At 40.2% G+C, this 15,868-nt stretch overlaps 1 protein-coding gene across 1 annotated transcript in view; it reads left to right on the top strand.

The window, feature by feature from the left end:
- Positions 1-8,779: 8,779 nt before the first annotated feature.
- Positions 8,780-15,868, top strand: part of LOC139737327 (uncharacterized) — a gene marked incomplete at its 3' end in the record, with an annotated part of 59,376 nt that continues 52,287 nt past the window's right edge. The window contains exon 1 of the mRNA XM_071648000.1: positions 8,780-8,861. Within this exon, the coding sequence (XP_071504101.1) occupies positions 8,780-8,861 (82 nt within the window). The remainder of the gene's footprint in view (positions 8,862-15,868) is intronic.

A 15,868-nucleotide genomic window follows, 5' to 3' on the forward strand; every position in this document is an offset into this window, starting at 1 on the left:
AATATCGTACTTCATAGGTCACTGGTTCATAAATGTATACTGCACGTCTCGCATTCACACACTGCTGATGAACCTTACAATCATTGTGGGGAGCCGTTAAAAGAGACAAAGTCCGGAATCTCTCCTTATGTACCCAAGTTACTCCTTGACGCGGAGAACTCAATGTGCTCTTAGCGTAGGTTTGAATATTTTGACAAAAGAGAGCACTTCTACTTAAATAGGCATTATCTTTAAAGTTACAATTAGCCTGTATAAAACAGCAGTTTGGTGTCCCTTTCAATAATTTCGGTAGCAACTAGTATGTCAAGGACAGGACACGAAAAGAAAAAATCAATCAAAATGGTACTGCTTGACGAATGCCACTAAAAAGACACAAAGAAATATACATTAGCCACTACTATTCCGAAAGATTCGTCGTTCAGCGCGAACATATCAGGCGAACATAACCATGCTCAAAATGTGCGCACTATATAAGAGATAGTTACCAATGTATAGTGAGATACTAATATTCCTTTTTTTCTTGATTCTGGGGCTTTGATAACGAGGAGATTTGAAGAAACTTTGTTCCGTATTTACCAACTTCCATACGATGATGATTTTAATTTCTTTGAAACACATTTTAACATCAAGAAGCATTACTTTGGCAGCCATTACATCCTAAATCTCGAAGAGCGGCCTCGGGCCATGGAACGTTCAAAATCATTCAATAATATAATGTTGACTTGATTGTGTTGATTCACCTTTGATAGCCTCGAGGATGACATTTTGTTCCATTGCTCGCACGCCGAAAGGTACTAGGTGATCCTTTCGGCGTTCCATAGCGAAGGGTAGATGATCAGAATGGGTGAGAGCGCGGATTTTTCAAAATGGCGACTTCTAGCGTGAAGAAGTTCTCGAAAGGAAAAGGTTTGTGAGATGTTGTTTTATTTGGTTGCATTTCTACTGCTTCATTACAGAAGATATAAGTGATAGCTATATAGGAGAGGGATGCATATTACGTTTGCATACCCTTTTGGCCGTTAGATCTATTTCTTGTGAGGCGGTAGGCAGCAATCAGCGTTGTGATTCGGGCATCAGCGGTTGCTGGCGGGATTCCAACCCCGACCCCGCCCGGTGGGGCCGATGTGGTATGTGGTGGTTGCTGATACGCGCTCCCTTTTTGTGTTTTGGGTGGTGGTGGTGGCAGTGCAGTGGTGTGGTGGCGCGGGACCACCATGGCCGAGTGCCATGCGTCCTTGGTGACCGTGGGCATGGTTGTCACCAACAGCTCACTGACAATACAGCAGCAGGTAGGATACAGGTGAAACGGTGGCAGTGCAAGTGCAGTTGCCAGTAGATCCTAGAATCTAGATCACAAACACCTTGAAGCTGAAGAGAGGGATCAGGAAAAAGCAGAGGGCCAGAGGCTGTATACTTCAGTTCGGGAAACCCACTCACAAGGGGGGCCCCTCCTTATAAGTAACCCGTCCCCCTTATAAGTAACCCCGTCCCCCTTATAGATCTAAGTAACCCCCGGGGCACCCCTTATAAGGAGTCTCCACGCTTTTTTGCAATGCAACGCGAAAATGAAAGGACTGCGGCAATTCGCTTGATTATGTCCATAAAGCTTCACAAGTTTCCTAGTTACTCACGAAATTTGAGCAAAATCGGTTTTAGGCATCATATCTAAAATCATGGATTTAAATGCGATGTCAAACGACCCATACGAATGCTGAAATGCGAGCGATTACTGGCGTGAGTGTCGCCAGGCGCGGCGGCGCGGCAATGCTTGAGTGCAGACGACTCAGTCGCCACGTCTGCACTCAAGCATTGCCGCGCCGCCGCGCCTGGCGACACTCACGCCAGTAATCGCTCGCATTTCAGCATTCGTATGGGTCGTTTGACATCGCATTTAAATCCATGATTTTAGATATGATGCCTCAAACCGATTTTGCTCAAATTTCGTGAGTAACTAGGAAACTTGTGAAGCTTTATGGACATAATCAAGCGAATTGCCGCAGTCCTTTCATTTTCGCGTTGCATTGCAAAAAAGCGTGGAGACTCCTTATAAGGGGTGCCCCGGGGGTTACTTATAAGGGGGACGGGGTTACTTATAAGGGGGACGGGTTACTTATAAGGAGGGGCCCCCCTTGTGAGTGGGTTTCCCGAACTGACTTGGGTGACCCGCACCTCGTCATAGTTAATGTTTGCCCATAATTGAATCACATTTGGCCACTGAAATTCTTTGAAATCCAACTCACATTCAGGAAAAATGCTGAAAATTCCAATGGAATCACAAGTTCACTGATCGATATTGAAAACTTGCAGCTATCGTCGTCAAAGGCGAACGATGCGAAAAAGTTGCGCTCTAAGGAAGGGGCCCGCAACTCGTCACCCGCTCTCCCATAGACTCAGCACGTAAAAGACGTGTGCGATGACCGTGATGTTCCCATAGACATACGCGTAAAAGATGCGTGCGGGTGACATATAACACGTATTCCTATAGCCCTATTAAAATTTCAGATTTTCGCGAAAAACTTCGGTTTTCACCACAATTTGCTTGGTTGTGGTAGTCCTGCCAAGTTTCAAGCGTACAGAACACAGTCCCGGGCATACATTTTTGTTCAGTGCGCTCAAAACGATTTTAAGCGGGGTGACGGTATTCGGGCCCCTGACGAGGTGCGGGCACCTGGCTATACAACAAAGCTAAAGCCTCAAGTTCAGTTATCGCGGTGGTTATACTAGATTACTGCCCAACGCTTCACGTTCGGCGTTCAGGCTGTGTTTCGCAGGTAATATTTAGTGTTGGTAAACCTTTATTTAGACCGGTCACATTGTTAAAAAGAATTGAATAGATCTAGACTAAAGGCTTAGATCTAGTATAGTTGTTGGGTGTCCACATGTCCAACACATGGACACCCTAATGTTTTGCTATCAATACTAATGAAATATCTCACAATTTGCCTGAAATTTTAGTCACATGTAAAGAAAATACTTTGAATTCACAAGCGCGCATTAAAAATGTTATTTGTGGTACATGTTCCAAGATATAAACTGCTTCAAACTCATGGCTTGCTATTTTGACGTACACAGCTCCTCACTGACAAACAACTGTTTACGTAGGCGCCTATTGTCAAACCAGATGCACTTTACAGTACGCGTCCGGTCCCACAACCTGTCCGGACACCCAATGACTGGGTATACCTTACACTTCTTAAATTTATAGTACATCCAATGTTTGATGGGATATCAGACCAATAGGTGTATGTGTGTGTATTTAGATTTAGAAGTTTGGGGTTTTAAACAGCTCAGGTGAAAAATGTAAACCTGGGGTATACAACCACCTCCCCCCCCCCCCCCCCAAAAAAAAAAAAAAAAAAAACCAAACAAACGGGAGCAAACACCAAATAAATAGAAATCCAACTTAGTGGCATCAATGCACTCCAGTATATGTTCAGCATGATGCATTTTGCTGTACTGCCCATATTTGGATTTCAGTTGTTGCAGACTTGAATGGCAGTGGAACCAGACTTATATTATTCAAGGGAATAGCCAACAAAGCTGAGATTCACGAGTCTGTAGGGTTCCCATCATCTTTTATAGGCTGCAAAGCCTTTTGAAGATTACAGCAGCAGCAGAAGCACAGGGGCGGATTCAGGAATTCCGTAAAGGGGGGGGGGGGGGGAGGTGCCTTTACAAAATGAAAAGGGGGTGCATGTGCCCTCCTTCTTTTTCCCCTTTTTAATACTTTTGTTTTAACAAAAATAAAGGGGAGGGGTGCAACTAGGGTTGCATCTGGTGCGCTCCCCTGGATCCGCCACTGAAGCAGGTATCCAGCATAACTTGCAGCAGTCACATTCAGACAGGTAAAATACAATGTATGCTGTCAGCAAACATGCAATTTGGACACTTGTTAACTGAACAAGCCTTTTTGAAAGCTTGGAAATGTGTATAGTATTGTAATTTACTATCCCTCCTCCCCCCCCCCCCCCCCCCCCCCCCGGCAGTTATTCAAATATTATAAGCATAATAACTTGCATTCCTGTTTACAATTCCTGTAGTTCATCTTCAGAACTGTCCTGTAGGTGAACTGTAGAGGGAGCTGTGTAAGATGTGTTACTTCTGGCTCCAGAACTACTCTAGTACATAGAATGGAAGTTGAGGGGTACAGTATGTATTGTAAAACAGCATGAATATATATAAATGTACAATGAAACTCATTTTTTTTTTTCAGTTCTGTTTGCATGCTTATAAAGTGTTAATTGCAACAAACAGCTGATACCAGAGCAAATCAGTTTGACAGTGCACCAATGTACGGACATCCCTAATGAACTTCAAACCTGCATATCTCATACAGATGCATTTGTTTTTACAGTGCATGATTTGCGCATGATGTGCAAATCACATCACGAAACACAAGTTATTGCTCTTTTTTGGCATTCTCTTGAGAATCTAATAGTAATTCTTCAATGTACTTCGTGGTGATGGTGTAAGCATTGTCCTTTTTCCCCCTAAGTTGGTCTTAAGGTACTGTTTACCATTGGAAGCAGTACAATTCAAAAAATGTTTGAGTTATCACATTTGATGCATATTTATCTTGTACGGTAGTGTAAATCAGTTGTATCATAAAACATCCTACCGCCTAATGATTTTGTAGTAAAGCTTATCACTATTTTTCTCAATAAATCATAACTATAGACGATTTATTGCTGAAACAATTTTATTATTTAACTATTCACATTTCGTATATTTAACGATATTTACATTGATTGTATTGATAAACATATTTACTTTGGTTGTGTCTATCCCTAAGTCACATATTTTGAATTACTAAATCTGGGTTTTTGTTTCATCTACAGATGGTAAAATAATGCCTTTAAAGGGACACAGTCCTCACGAAATTTAAAAAAATATGTTGTTGTTGGTACCTCCAATGAACTACTTTCACCAAAAACAAACTTTAAAATCACCAAATAAGCTCGTACATTTTGGTTGAAAAAGTGTGACTCTGCGTGGTGAATATGCTAATGAGCAAGTCTTGGCGGAGAGTCATACGTCGCCGATGCACAACTCTTCCCAGCCGTGTTCTGCTCGTTATCCGTACGCTCCCTAGTTTACCCGGATGCATGAAGACGTCGGTGGCTACTCCGACTCGTATTTGACATTGTTTCTACGTTGTGTATGTATTGTGTATTATATTCGCACGTGTGGACGGTACAACTAGATGATAGATCTACGGTAGATACGCGTACGCACCCCGTACGCGGTTTGCCCTTCGCACTTTTCCAGTCTCAAGCGCAGCTGCAGCCCTACCTGTCGCCGCTCATGCATGTTCTATAGTGTAGTACGTACAGAGTGTACATATTTGTAGGTAGAAACGATTCTACACAGGCCTGCTAGTACACTACAGGGGCGACCGCATTCAGCGTCGTCTGGTCAGGCTATCTTACATCAGTAGTTTTGCTCGAATCGTGCAGAAAATTTCCCAGGAAAATCCTTTTTTCCGTCCCAGACCAACAAAAGTATCGTGAAAGGTGAGCTGTATGGCTGGGAAATATCGGTACAACGATGCCGAACATAAGAAACTTAGGGCCTACAAAATCTCGAATCGAAATCGTGTTGTGACCTACCTGTGCGTGGACAATTTGTGAAGCGATGTTTTTACGTGGACCGGCAGGCTGTGGCCCTCGGTTATAAACCGAGAAAACTCCTGAAACCAGATGCAATCCTGACCATTTGCTCACATGAGTTATAAAACAGAAACACCTCGAGCATCGACTTCGAAGAGAACCGAGGGAAAAAAGCGTAGAGAGGTAAGGAAAGTGGCTAGCTATGTTTAATTTACCGTGGGCCTGCAGCCGGGGTTGGACTGCAGTACAGTGCCACTGTGCTAGCTGCTGCCAGTGCCGACTGGACATGCACGGCAAAGTGGAGCGAAATCATATCCCTACGACCCCCTGTGTTTACCCTTCCCGGCTCACGTCATTTTTTTTTTTCGAGGAAAGGCGATTATCTGACTACTTACAGAAATATTGAGATACAAACAATATTTTCTTTGAAGAATTCGACTCTCTCATGCACAGGTTATCTTCGGTTTGAATGCCAAAATCGACTGGACGGAGTCGAGTGTACTGTGTATGTATACATTGGTATGGTAAGGATTTGCGCACGAGAGTGGTTTCTACGCTAAGAAGTATGCAACACGGACGGAAGCTAGAAAACGACCGTGCCTATTTGATGTCAAGTTCATGGTATATTTGGTTTAAAAATACATATAAATTTATATATAAATATTAATTTTTCGTAAATTATATATATCTAAGCTTGAAATATTTTGTTTGGAATTATAAAACCACAAACTTTCACATTACATGATAAAATTGCAACTAATCATTTGAACACTTAAATTGGTTTTTAGAGGCACGGCTGTCAACTTGGTGAGTAGGGCATGCACTACGTAGCATCTTTTTGCCGGCTCTTTCACGATCGCTTGCAGGAATTATTTTTCAAAAATCGCGTACGGAGACAATTTTTGATGTCCAAGCGTATAAATTGGTGAAAGTTTATATTTTTTACTCTTCTTAATTATCAGTACAGTGAAAATCTCAGGACTGCTTCCCTTTAAGTTTTATCCATGCTCCTCTCTTGTTCTGCACACTTGGCTTTGTAAGGGACCTACACTTAACAAGCTCGCCTTAAGTTGGTTCCATGATATTTCAATTTTTTTTTGTTTTTATATGATCGAAACTCTATAAAACTTGCCTTAAAAAACGCCCAAAATAAAAAAGAACATGTTAACTCTGATATATCTTGGTACTACTTTTATCAGCTGAAAATTGTCGAATTTCATGTAATAACATACATACATAAAGAATTGTGAGGGTATGACATCATCAACTCCCTCATTTGAATATTCATAAGGACTGGTCAAGAAATGCTTTCTGAAAAAAAAAAGTCATTTCAAAATGTCGTACGTTCCTTATTTCTTATCCTGTTTTTGTCATTTTGCATTATTCTGTAGGAACACTTTTCTTTTTCTTTTAAATTTTATGGTAGATATCCCTTTTAAAGACATTATGAATGCTTTTATGATATCTCATTTTTCAACTTTGAGAATTGTTCTGATGGTGCCTGTAGCTGTATACCACCCGTCTTTCTCTCCTCCCCCTCTCTTTCCCTGTCTCTCCCAATGATTCTCCCTGCACTTGCAGTTTGTGTGAAATCCTGAGAACAGTAATTAGAAGGAAGGGAAATGGAAGCTAATCCGTGCCAAAGATTCATCAAAATTTGCCAGTTCCTATGAGAGGAGAAGCAGCAGTGAGTAAGAACTTCCTAAAGTCGGAGATAGTCTGCGTTTGCAAACCCCTTCATACCCTTTTACCCTCACTTCAGTACCAAAGCTAGGCCAGTTTCAGGACTTGAAATGAGTGGATACTGTGGCTGATTATATGTTTAGACTTGTAGATAGCTCCACATCCAGATGTGCCTCACTAAAATGATATACAAATTAGGTGTGATAGTAATGACATGAAATTTTGGATGTACAGTATGTACACATTCATTTTATGTATGAAGAATTGTGCTTGCTATCTGTATTATCATAGCATTGTTCTTGTATTATCATAGCATTAATCTTCAGACTTCAGATATATTTCCTTTCTCATTTTTTTTGGTTGAGTTGGGTGAGGGGGTTGGGAGGAGGGTGACGCCATTTATTTTTTTAGACTCAATGCTGATGTCACACGTTCTCAATTATTTTATAAAGAAATTCTGCTATACACAAAAGCCATGATACTGGAAAGAGCATTAACTATAAAACAAACAGAGTTTTGTTGTGTCCTCTTCGAAAATTGATTCCGTTTGTGTAGGGTTGCCATTATGATTTTATCTTTTGTATTTTATCATTTATTGTATTTTCAGGATCACATGTCCCATAACTATAATTTTTTTTAAATGCAATTAGATTTTTTTTTCTTTTACTTGGAATGACTCATCAGATACTAACTGTTGCAGACATTAATTGTGGCTCTGACTTTAGCTACACACACTCTCTCTCTTTTAGACATATGAAGGCATGTAACCTTTTAGTGTCACCTCAGTTTGGTGTATAGTTAAGCAGTTTCAAATCCATGATTTATCAGTCAAAGCAGAGATTTTCCCCCAGTAGCAGCAGTCTGAGAAACTTAGACTATGGTGGCGCTTGTAGCAGCACTGCAAGAAGCTAGACAACATCTCCTCGAGTAATGTCTGATTTCCCTTTGGAAGCTATTGAATCATAACGCCGCACGAACGAGACCCCGCAGTGCATGCTGGGTAAAGACCGATGGAGGGTGCGCGACAGTCATGCCAAGCTCTAGTCCTCGCGCCTAGCTCAGCCACAGAGTGTTGTTGACTTCTCGAGACTCGTGAACATACGCGTGTTCCCTTTGGGATACATTCTTCCCTCTCTGTTTTTTTACCCTCCGCTTTCTTTCTTGGCAAATGGACAATTACAACACTTGTAGCGTTGGGTAAACAAAGTAAAGTCTGTTTCTGCCGGGGTTTTTTTTTCGTCGGGCCTTGTGTTGCGAAAAACTGACATTTGAGTCGGTGACTGTGATGCAGTAACCATCACCTGGCAATATTTGCATCATCCAGATATTTGTGGATATCAGCAGTGGAGGCCAGGGGTTGTGAATATTTTTGTGTGTGCTTCGCTGCGTTCATTCATACTTTGGGGGGATAGCGCTCTTCATGTTGTGGCGCCTGACAATCATGCACATTCTCTCTGGGCTGGATAATGGATTGTAGCTCCGGAAGCATGGAATCGGCGTCGTCAAGTGGTGGGCCAAACTCGGACTCGGCGCGGTGGTCGGAAAGTGAAGAACGTGTGGAAAATGAAGGTTTGCTTCTTTTTTTCAATCAGAAAATACTCAATTTTTACTTGCCATTGAAGCAATCATTGCTTTCCCCACGAAAACCTTATAAAGTCACCAAGCATGAATTTCCTAAATAATGTATGTAAACTTGGATATTCCAGACTATAAGTTTTCCAGCGATATAGAATGCGGTTGACTTTATTAAAATCAAACAACAAACAGAAAAACTAGGTACCATGAGGAAATGCTAAGAAACTTGGTCACCAGATAAACAATTTTGAAAAAATTGGCTCTGCACTTAGGCCGACCAGTGTATGTAAATGTACTGAGCATTCAAATGTATTGCAGATTGGACATTTGAACACAGTGAATTAGCTTAATACATAGCAGTCGTGTGCTCATGGAAGCCAGGAAGTGTATTTCTAATAATTTCTAGACTTTGAAATGCTGACCAGAGGTTGCTTGGATATCAAACTTTTGATTTTTGAAGAAATATCAAACTTTCAAGTGTTTCAGCCAAAATGCCATATTTTGCAGGTCTCTTTGTAAGATTAGATATTTTGTCAGGGTAATTTTCCTCTTGTCTTTTCCCCTTGCACTTTGAAACATTGTATTAATCCCATTACAAATGTAGTTATTATAAAGGACTTTATAAAAAAACAACAACACAATCATTTGAATAAACAACACATTGATACACATGCTTCAAAACATTATAGTAGAGTACGGTGCATTGTATTTAACAAACCTGGTTCGATCGAGAGTTGTTGCTTTGAGGCTTCTTCACGTAAGTGTGGGAAAGTTGCTAAAATGAAATTTTAAGTGTGTTGCACCACTAAACAGTCACTAGACATCTTCGGGCTTCTGTATGGTTGACTGACATGGGTTTGAAGGGGAAAAGTGAAAGAAAGGTGGCTCCAAAACTTTTGTTTGCCCAGTTCAGCCAGAACACTTGCCCATCTTTGATTTTCATTTGCCCCTTGGCAATCGGGCAAGTGCTTGTATTGAGCACCTTTTATACAGCATGCATTTATTCATAGTGCCAACGTTCGAATGTTGCAATTTCCATAAATGATATTTGTAACAACACATGATTGTTTCTTGTCACGAACTTATCAATTCGACTTAAAAAAGCTTGCTCTAGCGGACAAGTTGTCCTCGGGACCGGCAGTTTCCTTTCGTTATATCAAAAATTTCGTTGTAACAGAACAAATAAACAATAATGATACATAGTGTGGATAATGTTGCGGCCTGAATTTTTCCTTTGTTTTGACCAGAATTTCATTATAACTGTGTTTGTTATAACGGGAGTGCACTGTATGTTTACAGGCACAAAGAACCGAATACGCCCAAGGCCTCTTCTGTAGTAAACAGTACAGTAGAAAGAACAAATGCGGGGGCAGTGTAGAATCCAGTTCTGTGGTTTGCGATGCTGGTTAGATCAAGTCACTCTGAGTTGAAACAGCGCCAAGAACCATAGCAACAAATATAATGGTATTGATATGTTTGTGTGTCTTTGTTGGGGAAGGGGACGGGAGGGGAAGGGGAAGGGGGAGGGGGAGGGATGAGGGGGCGTGGGAGACAGGGGATGCATTCATAATGTTTCCAGATGATACCAACAAGTGAATTAGTTTGGCAAATTCAAAAATAATGGGGAACAACATTTTCTCCCTGTTGAGTTCCATTTGTTTTGGTTGTAGACGTATAACTTAAAAGTAGTAACTATACAGTGTTTCAATGTTCTCGAGTCCATTGATGATTCCTGAAACATCACAAATATTTGGGGTAATCACGTGGAGTACAGGTGTATGTTATTTTCGAAAAGGAAGTGTTTCATTTGTTATTGCGAATCAATTTATGAAATGGAAATTTGTGTTGAAATTATGCAATATATCTGCATGTCTACATATTAAAGCCACTCATGTCTACATAAGCCACATAAACTTAGCCCTTATTATTCATTTGCTGCTTGAATGAATCTTGGAGGGAGGGGGGGGGGGGAGGGGGAGAGCAACATCTTTGTTACTTTTTGACCTCACTTTGTCAAACACAATGGAAATGTAATCAGTGTTGGTTCTTAATCTGTGTTCTGATTTGCTGTACACTCTATTGTGTCAAACAGAGAGTAAACTCGACCCATACTTGTTCTCATCCTCTGTGTCCTGGTGTACTGCACACTCTCCATCGTGTCAAATACCGTGTAAACTCAACTCATTTTAAGTTCTTAACCTGTTTAGGACGGACCGATTTTGCTACAACATGCATTTCCCATAGACACCTGCCCGAGTATACTCGGGACTCGTCTTCAACGGGTTAATATCTGTGTCCTAGTGTACTACACACTTCATTCTACCAAGGGTCAGGTTGCAGCGCATTAATTCTCTGCGGGAGTCTTTACATACGAGCCATTGCAATTCTCTGAGGCCTTTGATACAGTTCATCTGAAATGTCACTTCATTTCACTTCAAATGAGCTCTAGTTATCATATGATACACCCAGAAATGCACCAAAATGAAGGCCTGGCTTCAATATTTATAATGTAAAAGGGAATAGAAATAATATAATCAATCAATAAATAATAAATCAGCTTGTCATTATGACCATCATGTGAATGTTTGCATGTTACTTACAAGTGTCACATCATCACTCAGCTCTCTGCAGCTTTGAGTCTTTTGCTATTTGAGACCATCCAAACTTTGCATTTATGGTTACTGTCATGATCAAGGCATACAAGTTTGGTCAGTGCTGGGTGTACAATTCTGTGGAAACAACTTCATCGCTTCAGCCACTAAACACTTCCTTGCAAATACTGCATAATCTGGCAAACAACTTTCGGATGTAATATGCTCACTAATCCTAGTCAAAACTGCCAAATTTTGAGCAAACTGTCACATGATCTCTTGCAAATCCTAAGCATTCTTTGGGCCTATGTCATAGAGTGATGCAAGATTTCAACAGCAGGAATTACAAAAATTGAAATGATGGAAGAGAGAACTTTATCAAGTGCCTGTCATAATTCTAATGTAGCAGGTCGTTTACACTGTCTGAATTCTGTAGCCCTTTTGATGTGCATATCATTCAAAAGATAAGCATACATTGTATTAACACCAAGTTTAGGAGAAGTTGGTGCTCAGAAATTGAAGCTATATGTACCTTATATGCCTTATATTTAGCAAGCCTATTTTTCTTTTTTTTTTTTTTTGTGAATCGAGACAACTTCATGTATACAAATACAATGTAGGTGCTGTTTAGTAGGTTAGTTGAAAGAAACTGAACTGGTGTGACTGATAGATCCACTGTATAGGATTTTGCAGAATCACTTAATATGGGAGGAAAAAAGAATGTCAACTCTGCATTTAAGACTCGTCCAGAGTATACTTGGGCAGGTGTCTAAGGGAAATGTGTGTTGTATTGAATGCAGCCAGTCAGCAATGGGTTAGTTTATAGGTTGACTATTGGAACTGGAGCCTTAGTTTCAACCATTACATTATCAAGTGAGATATTGAAAACATTAACATGAAAAATCTTAGCACACACCTCATGTTTTAGTCTTTAGAATTCACTTCAGGCTTTTTGTAAAAGCAGTGAGTAACCGACTAGATGCAGGAATGTCTGTATCGCGAATTAGAGATAGTTATCGTGTTAAGGCATGCCAGGAATAGCTCCACTTTTTTTATCTACTGAAGATTTGACCAACGTTGAGACACCTCTAGTATGGTTTTTAAATCTGTCCATTGATGTCATCGCATTCTGTGTGGTTTTAACAATCTCTTTGATTGTGCGTGTCGGTTTCAGTTGATCTAAGAATGGAAGAGTGACATTTCTAGTTTGGATGATTCTTTCTCGGCGATGTTCCTGTGTCAGGGTTACTGGCATCCCCCACCTCACCTCGTATTTCCTGGGCTAGATTAGGAGCAGGAAGACTGAGCTTACTCGCCTGATATGGCCAACTCTTTTTTTTTCTCTCATTCTATCTCAATATCTCTCTTTCCAAGTCTCTTCTTTTAGCTTCTGACGTTTTCAAGACTTCATTTGTCTTCCTCATAGCATTCTTTGTGGTGCCAATGAGCATGTCTGTGTTTCGTTGCTGTGTTGTCGTTGTTTTGCTGGTTCTTACTTAAATATCAATAGGCAGGGAATGGAAACGAACGTTTGAATGGGATAGCTTCTGACGTGCGTCTTCCAGATGCACTTCGGTGGCTGTCACTGCCTGTCTCGTGCGTAATGCGACTCAAATTTGACATTTCCTAAACATGGGGTGTGAGCGGGGATAGATCGCTGAAACACCTAGATCAAGAAACTCTGAGCTGACGCCAATTTCTGTTAGAAGTCCCCTCCTTTTTGAGTGCAGATTCATTGCTAAACACATTCTGCTACGCTTGCATTAGGTGTAAAGGAAGAGGAATGTAATGCTTATTTGAGTTCATGATTTTCACTCGGGTTAAGATGAAAAGGCATCTCGGTACAAATTTAGGTTGAACACTATAGCTCTGTATAATGTAGGCTTGATGAATTGTGATTGATCGATATTGTAGCTATTATATTTTAGGTTTACTTTAGTGTGACATAATACATATCAAGTAGTTTTACATTTTAAAGATGCGTACAGACAAATCTTTAATAGCTGCCATTGATTAAAGACTGCTTTTTTTCTGTCTCCCTTGGGTGTTCATTGTAGATAGGTCATATATTTAGATGATAGCTGACCCAAAGACAAAGCAGCCAACACCATGTCAGAACTAATTCCCTCTAAAGTGACAGAGAAAGCTCCCCAGTATGCAAGTTGGCTGTTAACAGATTGCGTACATTAACATGATAGGCTCTTTGACTCAGTACTTGCGGCTGTCACATTGGTTTACGTGTAGCACATGTCATGGGACTTAATTTTGGATCACAGTAAGAATGCTTGATGTTTACTATTAAGTGATTTTTAAATCCTGATTTTATCAATTTGTAAATTATTTCCCGAGATCAAGAGAAAACAGTTGCATACATTATGCTAACACAGCAGTAATTATTCATCATTGATTTTCTAAGTATTACTGAACAACATATTTTGTTTTATAACCTGGTGCACTCCTTCATGTTAAGTATGAATGAAGCAAATCACCCATTGCCTTATATCTGAAGAATAATGAAGTGATTTATATCATACACTGATACAGTTGTAACTTTGTTTTGATCAAATAAATCTAACATCAACAAAGGGATGCTTGACTTCAATGAAACAAAACCATTCTGCCCTCAGATTATTCTTTGTATTAGCATAGATGGAGTCATTCACCCCACCACATATTCCTTCATACCTTTTCCTAATTATGTAAACTGAGCAATATGCCATCATGTACACCTTTGATGTTAATTGTTTCTTTTTCTGGCACAGAATTAGTATTCATCAGTAACTAACTTCTTAACCCATTGAGGACGAGTCCTGAGTAAGCTTGGGCAAGTGTCTATGGGAAATGCATCTTGTCGCAAAATCAGTCCATCCTTAATGGGCTTACACACTACTACTGCTCAAGATAGATGACTGAAAGATATCGTTAGATGTTGAGTGGATTAAGAATGTTCTTTACACATAGTGCATGACAATGCCTGTGTCCTCTTAAAACTGTTGAGTAAAAAGGAAGCCTAAATTACTGAAGTTGTTTGCGTAGATGACCGCGGTGAATAATAATGAAGGCATGATAGATGCCATTGTTTTGTGATTTTCTGCTATATTTCAAGCAGACAATGATGATGATGATGATCCATAGCATTTGTATCCTGGGGCCAATGGCTGGAGACCTGACTGTGTGCACAAGGGTAGTAGATGATGGGTTAAGGGTGTTGGGAAGGGAGGTGCCGTGGTGTAGGTCTCGGAGACTGCCAAAGACCGATCAAGATGTTTTGCTGGATAGCACATTACACAAGAAACTTGTGTGTAGAAGAGTTGCTCCCAAACATATCTATAGCTTAGAGATGGAGGGTAGGGTGGCAAGCTCAAAAACTGTCTTGATTGCTTGTTTTGAAGTGGTATGAATTGAAAAAGAAGATGAGGTAATAGCCATGTAATGAAGCTACATGTATATTATACTTCACAAATATTGTCTTATTGCCCTACAGCTGATACTACCTCGAGAACTTCAATGCCTATAACATAATTTTAAATGGTATATTTTATCATATTATATTATATTATATTATATTATGTTATATTGTATTATATTGTATTATATTATATTATTATTATATTATATTATTATTATATTATATTATACATGTACTATACTATACTATACTATATTGTATTATTATATTATATTTTAAATATATAAAATGTATTGTCCAATATGTGTGTGTGTGAAAGAGTGTTTGTGTATGTGTTAGATGACTGTGTACAAGATAGGGTAGCCATTTTAGTATTGTCCTCATGTTGTGGAATCTCACAAACACCTCATATCGGCCACACTCATGACAGTGCTTGTACTAATTAGTAACAGGAAGCCCTGGGCTGGTATTTTTTCGTTGTTGATGTCAGATGTATTGGCAGGCGACGCCCACCGCGGGCAAGGATAGCACTATTTACTGGAGATTAAAAGCTTCCTGTATATGGGATGGATGGCTAATAATGGCGACACCTCCCCAATGTGCAAGCACGTACTACAAACCTCTTACAGGCCCGTGAAGGGGGATTACCCTGGCCCCGTAATATGTGGAGGCTTTGTTTGTTGAAACAAGAATGCGACGTGAGGTGTGGCTCGGCCAAGGTTCAGACATTGGCCAGACATCTCCTTTGCCGTATGATTAGTTACAGAACCGCAAGAAAACATTGTGCAACGAGTGCCCGATTTAGCTCTTACTCAAACCACCGTCTCCAGGTGTGTTGAAAGTGCACTGAAGTCCTTGTTCAAATGTGACCCCACGTGTCTAACCACCAGAAGTATTATGGTGCTGTAATGCCCAAGCTATTTTTTCTCCCCCATACTTGATTCCACTTGGAAGTTAGAAGTGATTGGTGTTGTGTGTGCGTGTGTGTGTGTGTGTGTGTG

The sequence above is a fragment of the Diadema antillarum genome, unplaced genomic scaffold (assembly GCF_040938485.1).
Source record: "Diadema antillarum isolate AM-2024a unplaced genomic scaffold, OU_Dant_1.0 seq00000689_RagTag, whole genome shotgun sequence".
NCBI lineage: Eukaryota > Metazoa > Echinodermata > Echinoidea > Diadematoida > Diadematidae > Diadema > Diadema antillarum.